The sequence below is a fragment of the Haliotis asinina genome, chromosome 12 (genome assembly GCF_037392515.1).
Source record: "Haliotis asinina isolate JCU_RB_2024 chromosome 12, JCU_Hal_asi_v2, whole genome shotgun sequence".
In the NCBI taxonomy this organism is placed as follows: Eukaryota; Metazoa; Mollusca; class Gastropoda; order Lepetellida; family Haliotidae; genus Haliotis; species Haliotis asinina.
In genome coordinates, this window is record NC_090291.1 from 51,427,325 (window position 1) to 51,444,158 (window position 16,834).

At 41.7% G+C, this 16,834-nt stretch overlaps 1 protein-coding gene across 1 annotated transcript; it reads left to right on the top strand.

Moving 5' to 3' along the window:
* The first annotated feature begins 1,105 nt into the window (after positions 1-1,105).
* On the top strand, positions 1,106-14,448 carry LOC137259019 (uncharacterized). The gene is made up of 10 exons (XM_067796721.1): positions 1,106-1,563; positions 3,766-3,873; positions 7,667-7,777; positions 8,630-8,743; positions 9,419-9,532; positions 9,933-10,049; positions 11,093-11,231; positions 11,705-11,977; positions 12,609-12,774; positions 14,255-14,448. The coding sequence occupies exons 1-10, from the start codon at positions 1,122-1,124 to the stop codon at positions 14,348-14,350; spliced, it is 1,680 nt and encodes a 559-aa protein (XP_067652822.1). The 5' UTR covers positions 1,106-1,121; the 3' UTR covers positions 14,351-14,448.
* The last annotated feature ends 2,386 nt before the right edge of the window (positions 14,449-16,834 follow it).

Here is a 16,834-nt window from a genome sequence, read left to right on the forward strand (position 1 = left end):
TGTCATGTAAAGTGGCCACTTGCACTCGTGTTGTTGTCATGTAAAGTGGCCAGCTGCACTCGTGTTGTTGCCATGTAAAGTGGCCAGATTTTTGCACCCATGATGTTGTCGTGTAAAGTGGCCAGATGCACTCATGATATTGTCATGCAAAGTGGCCAGATGCACGCATGGTGCCGAGTAAAGTGGCCAGATGCACTCATGATGTTGTCATGCAAAGTGGCCAACCGCACTCATGACGTTGCCATGTAAAGTGACCAGCTACACTCATGATGTTGCCATGTAAAGTAGCCAGTTGCACTCATAATGTTGCCATGTAAAGTGACCAGCTACACTCGTGATGTTTCCATGTAAAGTGACCAGCTACACTCATGATGTTGCCACGTAAAGTGGCCAGTTGCACTCATGATGTTGCCATGTAAAGTGGCCAGCTGCACTCATGACGTTGCCAAGTGGGGTAACCAACTACATTTGTAATGATAACATGTGGCACTACCAGCTGCACCAGTTATGTTCCGTAACCAAATGTGTCGATAACATTTACTAAGTGCTATAACCAACTACGCCGTTAAATGTTATTAGCCGTAACCAACTGGATGCATGTTGTAAAAGTAAAAATATACACTGTCTCAAAATCCCTAAACTACAGGCGAATAGAAATTGCCTAGTCAAATAATGTCCATCAGTATTTTTATCCGCAGTTACGCTCAGTTTTTATCTGAAGTAAGACCATGTAAAAAGACGTAGAGATAAGGTACACATGTAGCATTCCCAGGAATACCTTAGATAACCAGCAACTACCTAACATGACTGCTCGTCATTTTTTAAGCGCAAAGTGATGAAGGGGCTTGTGAATAAAATAACACCTGTCTAATACGGCGAGTCCTCATGTCATGAAACGAGAAGATACAAATATGCTGTTACTTAGGGTTACATTACATGGGAAAGAAGTAAAAACTAAATTTAAATGCTTCAAGAAAGTTCTGTGAAATATTTCCACGCCATCGTTCCGTCCCGGTAAAAAGTTCAGATCGGTACTTCTTTATCTAGAACCACGTGGACCTTACTTTGTCGCCAGATTTGACTGGAGTGGTCTTTCGGTAACGGACTCTGCTGCAGGTACAATGTGGTGGGCAACGCTGCTGGGTTTGTTGGTCGTGCATATCGCCCACGGGGAAGGGCCCTTTGATTACACAATCCACCAGTTCGAGGGACACTGCGACCCAGATGGGAAGTGCACCTACACATTACAGATTCCTTCTCACGAAGCTTTGGAAAACCCCGGTGTCGTGGACAACAGAACGGCGGCCGCCATTGTGTCTCATCTTGAACGCCATGATCATCAGATTCTTCAGCTGCTGTCGTATTTTGGCGATAATGATACGGACTCGGCCGTGAACATTATAGACGAGTTGAAGGATTTAAAGGACAATAACCAAAGACTGGAAAATCTGGTGCAGGTGTTGGTTGGTGAGACTGCCACGTTACAGAAGGAGAACCTTAATCTGCAGACAGACTTGGAGAACCTGAACAACAGTCTGGCTGGCAAGATCGTAATTGGGGGAGGTGGGTGGTCACTGGTGGTGAAACAACCACAATTGTTTTCTGGGTTGACGCATTAAGTATCAGAGGAACTGTTCATCCCATCTTGGGAATGGCTTTAGATCTGAACCCCAGGATCTCCGTATCTGTGGATCTGTGTATTGCACTTGGATGAATTTCTCCTAATCATTAATTCTTGCATTTAGATGAATATGCGGATGTTACAGTACATTGTTCCCTTATTTGAAAGTGACACTTGATTAAATGCCTCCGAATGGTGATGTAATGTACTTTAATGAATGACTCCGACTGATAACGTCATGTACTTGAGTACATATTTCATAGTAATGACACAATGTATTTGAATGAATGTCTCCGAATGTGAACTTTGGTTCTACTCCCTGGTTTCCATAATGACCTGGGTTCTACTCGATAGTTTGTCCTGATGACCTAGGTTCTACTCCTGTGTTGCCCTGATAACTTTAGTTTGACTTCCTGGTTGCCATGGTGATCTTGATTCTACTCCCTGTTTCCCTGACGACCTGGGTTCTACACACAGGTTGTACTGATGAACTTTGGTTCTACTCCAGGGATGTCTTGATGACATTGCTGCGCTGGTCAGCAAAATACTTCGTGGATTTCACAAACGCCACTTCGGGCTTTCTCTCATTACAGTCTGAATGAAATGTGATGGAAATGAAATAGAATTCATTTTTTCACTTCTCTTGGCAAGGACAAAAGTTAAGAACGGTGACCATGAGAAAGTCATATAATACATACCAAACTCCGATATTTTAGCACTCAGCTCTTCAAAACATGAGAACAGGGTCAAGTGCTAAGTAGCTGATGTTGAGGAATTGAATCAAAATTTATTCTGTAGCAAAGGTCAAATAGTATTGAGCCAAGACTTCAAGTCTAGAAAGATTAAATAACGTTGGTTTGGCGTCAGTGCTAAGGTCACCGGAAACAGAATGCCAGCTTCTTAAGGGCAAATGGTTTGAGTATTGAGAAAGATTGTAATGCTATTCAATATATTGATTACAAGACTTTTAGTAACAGACGTCAGTTGACTTTGTCGAGACTCAAACGCTTCTTCTATAATCCATTATGAGACTTAGGGAAAAGAGTGCACGTTGAAATGTCTGACCTAAAGGCTGAAGAATTGTGCATTACAATAAAAAAAATACTCCACCCCATTAGAAATCGTTAAAAGCATGTCTAGTTTTCTCTTCTTATCCAGAGTTAGAGATTAGTTAGAGTTAGAGCTTAGTGTTGACATGTTGTACTCACCGTCAATTCTATCACACACAGCACAGTTAGTATGTGTTTCGTGAAGGTCACGGAGCACGTAATAGGTTCTCAACGCTTTATTGTTGATTGTAAGAGGCAGCTAAATGAGTTGAATGGACAAGTGCGCATTGTGTCCAGCACTGGTTTTATTCAAGACTCCAGTATTACATAATTGTTAAAAAATAATATTAATGGATAAGAAAAAATCGTAATTTTGGTTCAAGTGCAACCTGTTATTAAACGTCACGTTCAAACAAAAAATCAAACATAATAAAAACACAGTTATGACTAGTTCATTATATATAAGATGCATTAGTGATTGTGAAAAACAAATAAACAAAATTATACGCGTATAATCGCAAATCAAAAGTGCAATATTTTGTACTTTGGTGTACGTCCCTCAAAACGAAGCAGCCGCGATACCGAACTAAGTTTATGTACACAACCATGATTAGACTAGACCTCATACTCCGGGCATAAATACAGTTTCAAGCTCCGCGAACCTACTCACTGCGTATGCGTTATGAGCGCAGCGCAGCTTAGCTGTTGAAACCACTTTTTCCCCAGCACCGGGGGAAAATTAGTGAATCGTTTCAACTCTGATCTCTGATGTCTTTCCATCGCGTTTTGTTTTCAACTGTATAGGCTGAATTGGCATTTTTGATGATTCGTTTCTGTAAGTGCATACCGAATGGTATCAGAATCTGCACAGTTGTGTTTTACGTTGCATGTGACCTTTAATTATCCTCCAGCTCTTCCTCTGGGAGCATCTAAACTACGGAATCTGTGTACCCAATGATGGCGTCAATAGAAATAAGTAATTACATTTTGACCTTCACTTCGCATGAGAAGACATCACTAACATAGGTAACAAAGTGTAATTGAAAATTCTCATTCTTCAATGATTGATTGCTTCTGATCTGCTGCCTTCCGCAGACTATTGTGCATCCGCCCCATGCAAGAACAGCGCCATCTGCCAGAACCTCAACGATCGCTACATCTGCGTCTGCCGGACGGGCTACACCGGACACAACTGTGAAACGGGTATGAGTATTGTTTTAATTTAGAACAGGACGCTTGGAAACAAGGGCCGTCGACATGTTTATGGCCGTGAGATCCATTTACCATCCTGCACACCTTGGTGAGACAAACTTCAGGAAACAAACTATGTTATATCTATTTAGCAATGGCTTGTTAAGTTGTTTTCGTTTGGAAGGGGGTGGTGTTTTTTTTTTTGGGGGGGGGGATTTTTTGTTTTGGCTTATCCTTCGGTTGTTGGATAGGGGTATGTACTTGTTCTGTGAAAAATGGGTTGAGTATCCTGCCGTCAGTCATTGTCCATACAGTGACTGTTGGCTTGGCCAGGGTTGTGAACAAGCAGAGGTGGCAAAACAGAGAAACTGGAAGTGTTACGTCCGAACAAATTTCGGTTCCGGAGAAATCTTCATGAAAGTAATTGTCTTCATTGTGTGGTGCTGCCATCGGGGAAACATGGCTAATCCATCATTAGTTTACTGGTGGTGGTGTTCCCATCAGTTTCTTACTCTGTGTCGATGAGCTTTGATGTGACATTCCGTGCTGGAACAACCTTCAAGAATCCCGGCAAGAAGTAGCCTTAGGAGCCAGTGAGTGTTGTTAGAGTGCAGTAGAATTGATCGGAAGGACGACTGTGTGGTGTGCTGTGGTGTCGTCGTGTTCAGAAGGTGTGGACAGTTGCTCATTTCTCCTACACTGTTTTCCCTAGACTTGGCTATATCTAAAATATAGACATTTCAGTTGTTGTGTATATTTTACAAATTTGAATATGGCAGCGTGATGGTCTGACATAGAAAACAGCATGGGTCATGTCCAAGCAAAAGTATCGGTCGACAGGGTGGTCTACGAAGAAAAAAAACAAGAGGTCATATGTACAGAATATGCATATTAATGTTTCTGCCAACATTATTACAGAACCTGGTTATTTTCATCTATTTCCGTATGATTTACGAAAAAGGATGGTTTTAGAAAAGATTATATAATTTGATTTCTGTATTCTCGTGTTCTTCAGACCAGTGGCCTTTTAAGTACAGAAAAAAGAGCGATTGATTGAATATAGGCAACAAACGTGGTTCCTATCTCAATGCATACATCGTCCAACATGGTGTTCTATCATAGGAAACAACAGGCGGGCATATCTCTCTGAATGCATCGGCCTACATGACGGTCCTATATCGGGACTAATTTCATGGTATGATAAGCAAAATCCTCAAAGATGAGCTGGATAATTGAAGCTATGAATACCAATCTGCCGTGTTTAGTAGTTGTGAGGTGTTAATTATGCACAAAGTATGATATAGCCGGAGTTTACCCTGTTACGTTTGGTTGCCTTGACGACAGACATGATGGCATTATCAGCTTATGCCTCGATGTCTTCATCGATGCTGCGTTTAGGCGATAAGACCATAAAAGTGTCCATAAACAGCAAATTATGGCTGTCGAACTGCCAACATTGCGCTAGTGGAATGCTCACGGCAGAATTTCTGTGTATGACGTGTAGTTAACATTTATTATGACTGTGGTCTATTGCGGATTGCAGACGATGGTGAATTTGGTATCATTCATATGCAATTTTTTGTTTGTTTACAAAAACATGTATTTATTCTATGTCCATAGTTTACTGAACAGCAAAAGAAACGCAAGTTTCTGAAAAATGAAACATCTCATAAAAGTAACCGTTCATGTTTATGTCTTCTATTTTCAAACTTGACAAAAACCAGAGTTGTGTTTGTTTTATTGTCCAGAATAGATATTGGAAGATAGTCAGATTTGGACGCCGGAGACTAAATGAAACTAAATGATGACAATGTCCTATTTTAAAAAAATCACTTACTTAGAGTAAGAAATATTATATTTTGACAAGTAGACAATTTCAAAGACTCCAACGCAAATTTTCTACGAACATACCGCACAAACGCATCCGCTCAGCCGCGATCTGAATTCCTCCACACAATTACTCCCTGCTGGCAATGACGTTAGGATGTGATATTACAATTATTCCCCTGAATGATTACTTCATCTTCTTGCGCTGCGAGGGGAGAACCTGTTAGAAAACAAACTCCGATTATTCATGGAGAGTTAGTTGTGAAATAATTATAGAGTGCTTAATGCGTTATAAGGATCCCAGTCAACTGTGTATCTGCAGAATCTGCCTATGACAACGCTACGAGAACACGCTGCCCTCTGGCGAGAGAGTACGGGAAGATAACCCAGCTTGAGTTTGGGGTAGTTTGGCGTTTACATGTACAATGACAGTTAGTGCTGGCAACACCATGGCTACTTCTGTGTACAACAACTACTGCTTCTGTTATTACTCCTACTATTATTTCTGTTTCTAGTATAGCCACCACCACCATCATGATCATTATCATTATTACTAATGTCACTATTCTGCAAAATAAGGACAAGTACAGACATTCACTTTCTCCATGTTATTACATGCAGCTCATTGTAACAAACTTGGGACATATTTGTTTGAACTCTCAATCAATAAATCATGCTCCTATGATCTTCAGCATGGGCAAAGAGCTAACCAGAAATTCCTTTGGGCTTTCATATTTTCATTATCTCAAAACTTTCATCACTCGGCGTCGCACAGTCATAATAGTACTAGCTCGATCTCTTCAGTTACTGGTCTTAACAATATCTTCTAAACTGCAAACTCTAAACTGGTAAACATTTCTCTAACATCCTAAACCGCCGCCTCTTTTTAGGAAATCGCCATCGTCTACCTGAAAGCTGGAGACCTAGAAAGCACTGCAGGTGGATATATGTATTTCATGTCGATGGATTGATTTCTGAAAAAGTCAAGAAAATGGATGAAGTCGTGCTTTTTACATCTACAAATTAATTCCAGCAAAAACGGTTTCTGAATTGAATAAAACCTGAAAAAGACCCAGTTGGTAAATCAATAATAATTAATACTATCGTAATTTACATAATGTCATGAAGGATGAGAACATGGGAAACCAGTTGGATAAGGAAGCACATCCCTTCAAATACGCCAAATGATGTTTTTTGCCCTGATGTTTACTTTGCTCATGTTTCACGGCCTAGTTTTTCTATATTTTTTTCTTTTCCTCAGAATGATGTACGTTTGTAATCCAGCATCAATTTTCGACTCATGTGTCATCTTTGTTTCAAAGCGTACATGTCACGATAGATCCTGTACATGATAGATAGTACATGGCTTGTGGTTTTTACATTTGATTTGTATTGCCATCATTGATTGCCATCATTACTCTATGAGGAAATGGCCGTCTCAGAAGTCAAGATGTTGAAACACCTGTCCTGTGAATGAAGTGTGGGGGATCGAACCCTGACGGTGTCACACGAAAAGATGTTAAGATTGTTTCTCTGCCTTGCTCTCGACGCAATGGGGATAAAATGTGCTTGGTTTGCATGCATCCCATTGGGGGTTGCACTATGAAATTACACACGTGGCACCATAATGATATAACCACTATGCAAATAAAAGCATTGGTCAAATGGCCAGTTTAGAACAGTTATCAAAAACTAGTGTTTCTACCGTGTGTGTCATACTGTTCAAAAGAAAATAAGGAACATACCATTCCTAATACAGCACATATTTGTTCTTTAACAGTACTTCTTTTCTTCTATCTGGAAGGTTTTCCCTTCGGCCAAATATCTACGAACTGTTGCTCAATCGGAAGACCGAGGTCACTTTGGAAGTTGGATGAATACATTTCTCACTTAGACACTTCGTCAGTGATATGGTTTGTCATGAGCGTTGATTACTGTGATTTTATGGTTTTAATACAAAGGTTCCCCGTGTTTTCAGAGATCGACGAGTGTGATGCCCACCCCTGTGAACATGGCAACTGCACCGACATGGTCGGCGACTTCCACTGCAGCTGTGAAAACGGATATACCGGCCGCAACTGTAGCATCAGTACGTATGATGGATAGAATCACGCCAAGCAAATCTGATATGGCAAACCAATAGTTTCAACATTTTCACAAAACAGAGTATCTCACATTCACAGGTGTCGTCAAATACGCTGGCCAGATATATAAGTGCTACATGCAGTGTAGTTTCATCGGTTATTTTAAGTCTTGGTTCTCGTTCCACAAAACGATCGTAGCGCTATCAAGGTGATCGTAAATCCCTCACTTTTGAGACTTAAGACAATCGTAGAGCTATTAAGGTGATCGTAAATCCCATACTTTTGAGACTTGAGACAATCGTAGAGCTATTAAGGTGATCGGAAATCCCTCACTTTGAGACTTAAGACAATCGTAGAGCAATTAAGGTGATCGTAAATCCCATACTTTTGAGACTTAAGACAATCGTAGAGCTATTAAGGTGATCGTAAATCCCATACTTTTGAGACTTAAGACAATCGAAGCGCCACGACCGCCTCGAGGAACGGGGCCCAGGGTCTTGATTTTCGAAACTCTCTTAACGCTAAGACGGACGTGAGTCAATGGCCCTTAAGACTATCTTAGCTCTAAGGGAGCTTCGAAAATCTGGGCCCAGGTGTATAGGTTGTCAATAGAAATTGTGAGATGCGAGTTTTAGTGTATCATTTCATTCATGCCCTTAATACAAAAATACCCCATTTGAAAGAATATTCTAGACAGCAAGGTTAACAACATTGTTCTAAATGCTCACTTTTCACAGAATATAATAACTAAGACGCGTAACTGTTTTGTTTGTGTCATTTGAAAATTGATCCAAATTAACCATTCATGTTGTCTCGAACGTCGCCGCCAACTCGCTATTACTATTCCTATGTTTCAGATATTAACGAATGCGAGGGCAATCCTTGCGGTGATGGCGGCACATGCGTCGACCTCATTGCCCGCTATACATGTAACTGTGAGCCAGGCTTCTCAGGATCTAGCTGTGAAATCAGTAAGTTGGTTTGTTGTGTGTTCTATACCACAGTCAGCAGTATGAATCATGGCTGGTCTCAACTTAGTCTGGACATACACCAACCAAACCGGGGAGTCTCACCTCCCGATCTCGTTTGTCGGCTCTCAGAATAGGAACATGAAGATTGGTTCTCTTCCGTATTTTTACGGGTAGAAATCAGCAGGACTGAGGATTTGAGACAGGGTGTCTTTAGTTTAACAACTAATTGAAAAGTAAATGCAGGTCCGAAGTGGGAATCGAACCCATGATTAGCGATGTGCAACGCGACTGAGGGACACGGACAATGGCGGCATCCCGAACCACGAGGATGTCTTTGCTTGTAGCAGACATGTATTCACACCCTACACATTTATTCCAGTTCTTGGTGCCCCGATCTTTCATTGTGTCAAGATAGCTGAAATATCATGTAAAATTTGAACTTAATCAGAGTGTAAGGGCGGTTCATAGTGTGGGAAGCCGTTTTTCTACGTCGACATTTTGAGCACAAAATCTTGTACCATTCAACTCTGATTGTCCCTATTCTTCAAATAAAAAAGCCATTAATGCACCCATTCATTGAATTAAATCATACGTGTATCATAAGCCGTATTTTTGTTTATTATTATTATTATTTACCGTAACTGGCTTTAAAGCAAACGAGTCGTTCCTCTGCAGACATCAACGAGTGCCTTTCTGGACCCTGCGTCAACGGTGGCTTCTGTCTAGATGACATCAACGGCTACTACTGCGCATGTCCACCAGGCTTCAGCGGTGTCAACTGTGAAGAAGGTGAGATCATGACCACTTTGCGTGTGCCTCCTTTGACCACTGGAAACCGTGTCTGCCAATATGTGGGTTGTTACGCCAGTGTAAATGTTGTGTGGCAATGTCAAGTCAGTTTAATGCTGGTTTTTAGATGTATTCAAGCAGTTTTATTTCGGGAGACACCAGAAATAGGCTTCACACATTGTTCCCAGCTGGGTTATCGAACCTTGGGGTAACGAGCGAACGCGTCAACCGCTACCCCACGAAGCCGGCTGAATCCACTAAACTGGCCAACAGTCAGAATAAACATCACGTACTGTTTTTATCTAAGAGATATCAAGTTATTCTGAAGCTATATAATTTGCGTTTCTGTCCACTGTTTTTGTTTTGTTTTGTTTTTTTTTTGTTGTTTTTTTTTGTTCAGATTACGACGAGTGTCTTGCTGCCAACCCCTGCGTGTACGGCGTGTGTGTCAACACCCACGGCAGCTACAGCTGCAACTGCACCTACCCTGAGATCACGGGTCACTTCTGTGATGAAAGTACGTACACCCATCGAAGATTGGTCCAGACCTTCCTGCGAATACCTACGTTTCATGAAGTTAAAAGCATTACTGTCCGTCTACGCAGTCTCAGACTGTAGGTTACAATACCAGGCTTAAATTATATATCGAGAAGAAACAGTTTCTTGTTGGTGAATAAGAATGGTTTTACGCCGCTGTTAGTGATATTCTAGCAGTATCACATATTGAACTGTGTGGGGAATCGAACCCGGGTATTCTAACCACTAGGCTACCCCACCACACCCAATTATCGAAACAAAGACGGGATTTCTATAATGAAGTTATTTTTATAAACAGAGTCGTTGGAAAGTTTCGTGTTTTCTCAGACAGGATCCCGTGATAACCATGCTTGTCGGGCTTGTGGAACATCTGTAGTTGTGACATGTAGATAGATCTCTTTAACCATACTATGCATTTGTTCAGCCACGTTTAGCTATATCTTTTTGGCATTAAGAAAACTCCTTTTGTAGGTCAGTACATTATGTTAATATTTTAGCAAATATATTATGTTAATAGTTTGGCAAAATCGGTTTAAGTCGGTTTAGTGGAATTTCATGTATACGATTTTCACAGCAATGTTTAATTATACACTTTGTTCATGCCGACACCTCTTCCGAAACAGGAAATAATGAGAGCTTTTTCATTATGACAACAACGAAGGGTTACGTCGGGGCCATAAGTTCAGTCCGGCTTATACAGCAATCCGAGAAAGAGTCCGAGTTGAACAGAGGGCACGGTATTAAGATTGAATTTCACCAGTCAAAGTGTCGCGGTCTCTTTATAAGTCGATTAAGTGGTCAAATGCTCCACAAGAAATTGATCCGTTATTATTCCATGTGTTTAGGGTTCTGCTGAGGTGTCATAATGTTTCTTATTACTCATCAGAGATCAAATTGTCCGACAATAATATCAAGCTACTCTTCCAATTTGTATGGTATTTTTGCCACCAATTTGTTCAGTCCGGATATTTCAAGCATTTCCTGACATGTGTGTCTACACCCACCACCTGTCTGTATCCTCAGCTCCAGAAACCAACTGCTGGGACCTCCTCAAGTACCAGAACATCACCGAGGACGGCGTGTACTCTATGAAGGCTCCGGGCGGGGGCGAGGTCCTCGGCAACTGCGACATGACCAACGGCGGCTGGACCAACTTCCTCAGGTATTTCCTACGGGTGTTACTAAAGTTCAGTGATAATACGAAAATTAACATTGTGAATTATACGATTCCGATTATATTATTTGCGCGTGTTCATGAATCACTGTCAAATAGGGATGATATTAGGTCTTATTTCCAGTATTTTCTACCCCTCGATGGGATCCTTCACAACCAAATTAGTGGGCAGGTCATGTCATCGAAAACTGGTGTTTTTATGCAGTTCAAAGAACCAATACGATCAGATCAGTATGTACGGAGAAAAAGTTGACGAATTAACCGTAACAGCTTTTGCAAATTCCATCCTCCATGTTCACAGTTTTCATCAAGGTAGTTTATGAAAGCGGCATTCACCACCTTGGGTGAGGGTACAAAGAGTGTCCTCCCAGGGAGATATTGCTGGAATATTGCTGAAAATAGCGTAAGACCTCACTCACGGTCACGGACATGACGTTACCTTCCCTATTCTTCATCATCAGGCGTGTGAGCGACAACATGGATTTCAACCGGACGTGGATCGAGTACAAGTTCGGGTTCGGTATTCTTTCAAGTGACTTCTATTGGGGCAACGAACTTATCGAGACCTTCCTAAACCGGGAGCCAATGGAGATGCGAGTAGACATCTACGACTGGGACGGCAACAGCGCCTACGCTGTATACAACGCTTTCTCCTTGTCTAACGAAACCGACTCCTTCACAATCCATCTAGGAAACTACACTGGTGATGCTGGAGATCCATTTAACTTCCCATCGTAAGTAGAAACTTCCCCAAGTCGGTAGGTGTCCAAATGCATACGAAGTGACTCTTTCAACAATCATTACAAATCCGCATGTTCGTAAATCACTGTGATGTACTCATGATACCAGGTAACGACGACAGGGCAAGTCTGAAAAAATGATAGACGTCAAAATATTTACACTTACATTAGACATTATAATTGTCTTCGTTGTAAAGTATGACGACTAACGGGTTCGGGTGGTCAGGTTCGCTGATTTGGCTGTCATCATATCCCAGGTACGTAGATTGATGGCCATGCTGTTGCTCTCGCTATTGTCTAGTCCAGACTCGATTATTTACATGCCATCGTCACATAGCTGGAATATTGGGTGCCGCGTAAAACTAAACTCACTAACTCGTTGTAAATATATTTAGCGTATGTTGTTGGGGCGGGTTAGCTAGGAAGTGGTTCTCATAAAATACCGAACGCGCATGCGTGCCTGTTGGTGTGGTCACTGTTCGGTTATGGTGTGGACTTTCGACCTAAGTTTGAAAACAATCATTTAGGATACTTCCAATCCTTTCCATGTAATTATTTGGTACCTTTACACCAAGTTACTGAATGTGAACAAATGTGTGAACAAAGAGGTCTGTCTTCTCTCCAGGTCAAGATTTTCCCAGAACAACATGCCTTTCTCCACATGGGACCGCGACAACGACAACCACAGCAAGAACTGCGCCCTCATGTACGGCAGCGGCTTCTGGTACAACGCGTGCTGGGCCGCCAACCCTACCGGCAAATATTACAACCAAGGATTTTATACAGCCCCTGTAAGTACTGGTCCGCTATTCTCGAACTGTTCGTAGTCCTACGAACTTCTTCAGCCCATTCTTAACACATTGGCTACGATCAAAGCTTATGAAGTCTAAGGGCTACGAACGTTTTGAGAATACTCAGTCTCTTTTCATCGGTACATAGGGCCATTTGACCTAACACAGACTTGGTTCAGCGTTTCCCGTCGGTGTTACTACATAGTGAATGAACTGCTGCCTCGGTATAGTCGCAACTGAGCTTCACCAAAGTCGCCTTAAACAACAACCAACTTACCGTGAAACTAAATTAACCTGGATACAGTTCAGTAACCTCAGATACGTCATGTATTTAGTGGCTTAACGAATACAGAGATTACCCGTAGAAATGTGGCAGACACGGTGTCAGCTTTATCATTAAATAAATCCGGCAGCTGCAAGACTGAGATTGAGAACCTTGGAAGGCGTCCTGGCAATTAGTGCCAGTCAGTATTCGATGACGTTTACGACTAGACGTCAGTGTCATCCAAGGGAAACTGGAAGAGCTCCCTGTCACGCTCAACATTGTCATGTGTAATCTGTGTGATACGTCATATGTCTACTTATGATCGCCGAGAAAATCGCATGACTTAACGTCTTGCAGTCCTTTTGCTATGACTCAATGACTATCTGTAAAGAGAGTCTCTCTGATGCCCTGTTCAGTGTACAATTGTATGTCTGCCATACGAGCATTGCTTTAAACAGAGACGTTTTGTCGGGTAGGGTCATCTTAGACTAATCATTTAAAAAGTGGTGTTTACAGACGTGCGGAAGGGTATTTGGGGTAGTTCATCTTAGACTAATTATAAGATTTTCAAAAAGTGGTGCTTGCGGACGTGCAGAAAGGGATCTGGATCGCGGTAAAGTCTGCGTCCTTGCGTGCATGCATGCATGTGTTAGTATGTGCACACAAGCCCGAGTGAGTCAGTCACTTAGTAATATTCCAACAGTATCACGTGGGAGGACACCCACATGGGAAACTGTACCCCGGTCTTCGGCGTGACTAGCGGGCGCTTTAACCATTGATATCGGGTTTACCCTGTGAACTCACTGAGATGTCACACCTTGATATGGATATATCCAACACGGGCACTGTGAGGGGATTTTGCAATCTCAATCCCCTTAACACAAAGGTACTCAACAGGAAGTACCATTATTGGATGACTTTGTTTGCATGTCAACCAACGGTTTTATGCTATCGACCACTGGTTGGGTCGGTCGGGGCTTCCTTATTGTCATTAACAGACCTTGTGGTATAGTAGTAACATAGTAGCAACATAGGTAGTAACAACCGCAACAGCAACATAATCCTGAAGTTTTACATTATTATCATTACCAAAACATCGCTCTGCTAAAACTTGTTCTTGGGAAGTGTGTAAGTCATATCAAAATCAATAGTTTGGCCATAGTTCGTTTCGTTTTTGGCCACTAACTTATGTAGTTCATGTTTTCTATTTGCCAGATCCATAATGGTGTGGAGTGGTGGCCATGGAAGCGAGACCGTTATTCACTCCGGACACTGGAGATGAAGTTCCGCCCTGTTGGTGCCAAACTGTAGAAAATACACCGATCTTAAATATATATGTCACTGTAATCATGGCAATAAAGCGGTTTCGCGAGGTAATCCAATCATAGAAAAAATGTGATCCAAACACATCTGCGCTCGAATTATTTCTTGAGCGATTGAGTGAGTGAGAAAGGGTGAGTTATAGTGACTTCTTACGCGGACAGTCTCTCTCGTTGGAAACCATGAAAAGCGAACCGTACGAAACAGACAAATGTTATGGACAACAACTTCTTTGTACCGTTGTCAAGGAACTCAAAGAAGTCCCCCACCTTCGGACTGTTAGCCTTTCCTGTTGTTTTGCACTGGCGGATCTAAAGGTGGTGAGTGGATCATGTGTGGGTGAGGTCGTGGGTCATGGGGTTCGAACCTCCCTTTTGAAAATTCCTGGATACACCAATGCCCTCTGTACACAAATACTTGATGGCGTTCTAGAAAACACTTTTGTAAAAATAACAATGCTTTTAAGAAACTTTGTAATAAACGGAAAGGTCGTCATAATTAGCGGCTTTGTCCCTGGGTCCAGCCCATTACCAGTATACAGGAATGTACAGAAGACAACAGTTGTCTTAGGAACTACTCCATGTCATCACGTGTCCTATCTGTGTTGATTCACGGGGTCTCTTTCCTCCTCGTCAGGCTCCTTAATTACGACGGAAATGAATATTCCAAAGGAGGGGGTGGTTAAGGCCTTGTCATTCTCCAACAATATCCAGAACTGTGTGTGACCGTTTTGCTTGACCCATTCGTTTATAACTGACGGATCACTGAAACATGCAATGCAGAGCAGTGCGTCTGAAACATCTACACCTTACTAGACGGGTGAGATATTCTACCCGGGTACCCCACCCCCATTACCTTACGCGTTATGTAAATTCCTGACATCAAATTTGTAAGAAACGGCAATATATTCTTCATCTCGGAAGCTAAAAGTTCGAGTTTTTCAATATTTTAACCATGTATTGTTTTCAAAAGAAGCGACTGCACAATCACGCCTAAATCTTCAAAGACAATACATTTTAATCATGAAAGAATAACATATAGTATTTTTTAATCTGTTAGTAGCATGATCATAACGGGTCCGGGTACTAAGAGGGGTACCCAGGTCCAAATCATTACCCACCTGCTCAAGTATCCGAGTTACCGTCTAGCCCTCCATCTCACAAGGCTGCATCTTTGTAACACCTATACGGTTTATATATGCTGCTGGGTTTGATGTTGTTGTGGTTGATAAATGGCGATCGTCAGTATTCTGGTATATCACGGTGGTCTGTAAATATGTGAAGTGGTTGACATTGTGAAGAACAGTCCACGATTCCTGGTGATAACCGCTAACCGAGTCACCCTGTTTCACCACTCGATTATTTTGCTGCCCTGAGACACCAACATTCTGCAGGAGGCCAGCTTTAACTGCAATCCAAACGGTGTGCGGTGTTTCAGTATAAGGCTCTGTGTGGTGTTGGAATAAAGCTGTGTTTGGTGTTTTGGTACAAGGCCCTGAGGTGTTGGAATAGAGATGTGTGTGGTGTTTCAGTATAATGCTGTGTGTGGTGTTGGAATAGAGCTGTGTTTGGTGTTTTAGTACAAGGCTCTGGGGTGTTGGAATAGAACTGTGTGTGGTGTTTCAGTATAAGGCTCTGTGTGGTGTTGGAATAGAGCTGCGTGTGGTGTTTTAGTATAAGGCTCTGTGTGGTGTTGGAATAGAGCTGTGTTTGGTGTTTTGGTACAAGGCTCTGAGGTGTTGGAATAGAGCTGTGTGTGGTGTTTCAGTATAATGCTGTGTGTGGTGTTGGAATAGAGCTGTGTGTGGTGTTTTAGTATAATGCTCTGACTTTGACTTTGATGTCTCAAGTTTCCTTAGTAAACGTCTTTAAATGTTGAGTATCTAACAAAACTACAATCACTGTCATTTTCATACAAATGAACACTTTATCAAATCCTTTCAACTGATTCCCTGTGGAAGACAGTTTCAGTCAGTCTGTCATTACTAAACCCAAACTAACACACATAATGAGAAAAAATTGTGTGCACAAACTACAGATTTTATTTTTTATAAATTCACAATTTGCACCTTTGGTACAAGTTTATCATGTACAATGTATTATCTGAACACAAACATCAGCACAATTCCTGGTTTGGGGAGACAGAGGTACACCTGCATTGTGTGTACATCTAGACATACAGGTGTGCAGGTGTGCAGACTTATCATGAAGCAATACAGGTAGACTGGAATACAGTGCTGAGCATCAAACCTATTTGCTATACATTGGATCCATGAATATATGGGTTAAAATTGGTCTTCAGCAACCCATGTTTGACATAACAGGCAGCTAACAGGATTTTTTAGTTATTCCTGCTCACTCATCTCAATCACTGGACTATCGCAGCCATACTCAAATACTTAGAGAGCACCATCTTAAACTTGAATGCTGAAGGTTGTGGCATTAAAAAAACATATACAAAGGAATGCCCTGCAAA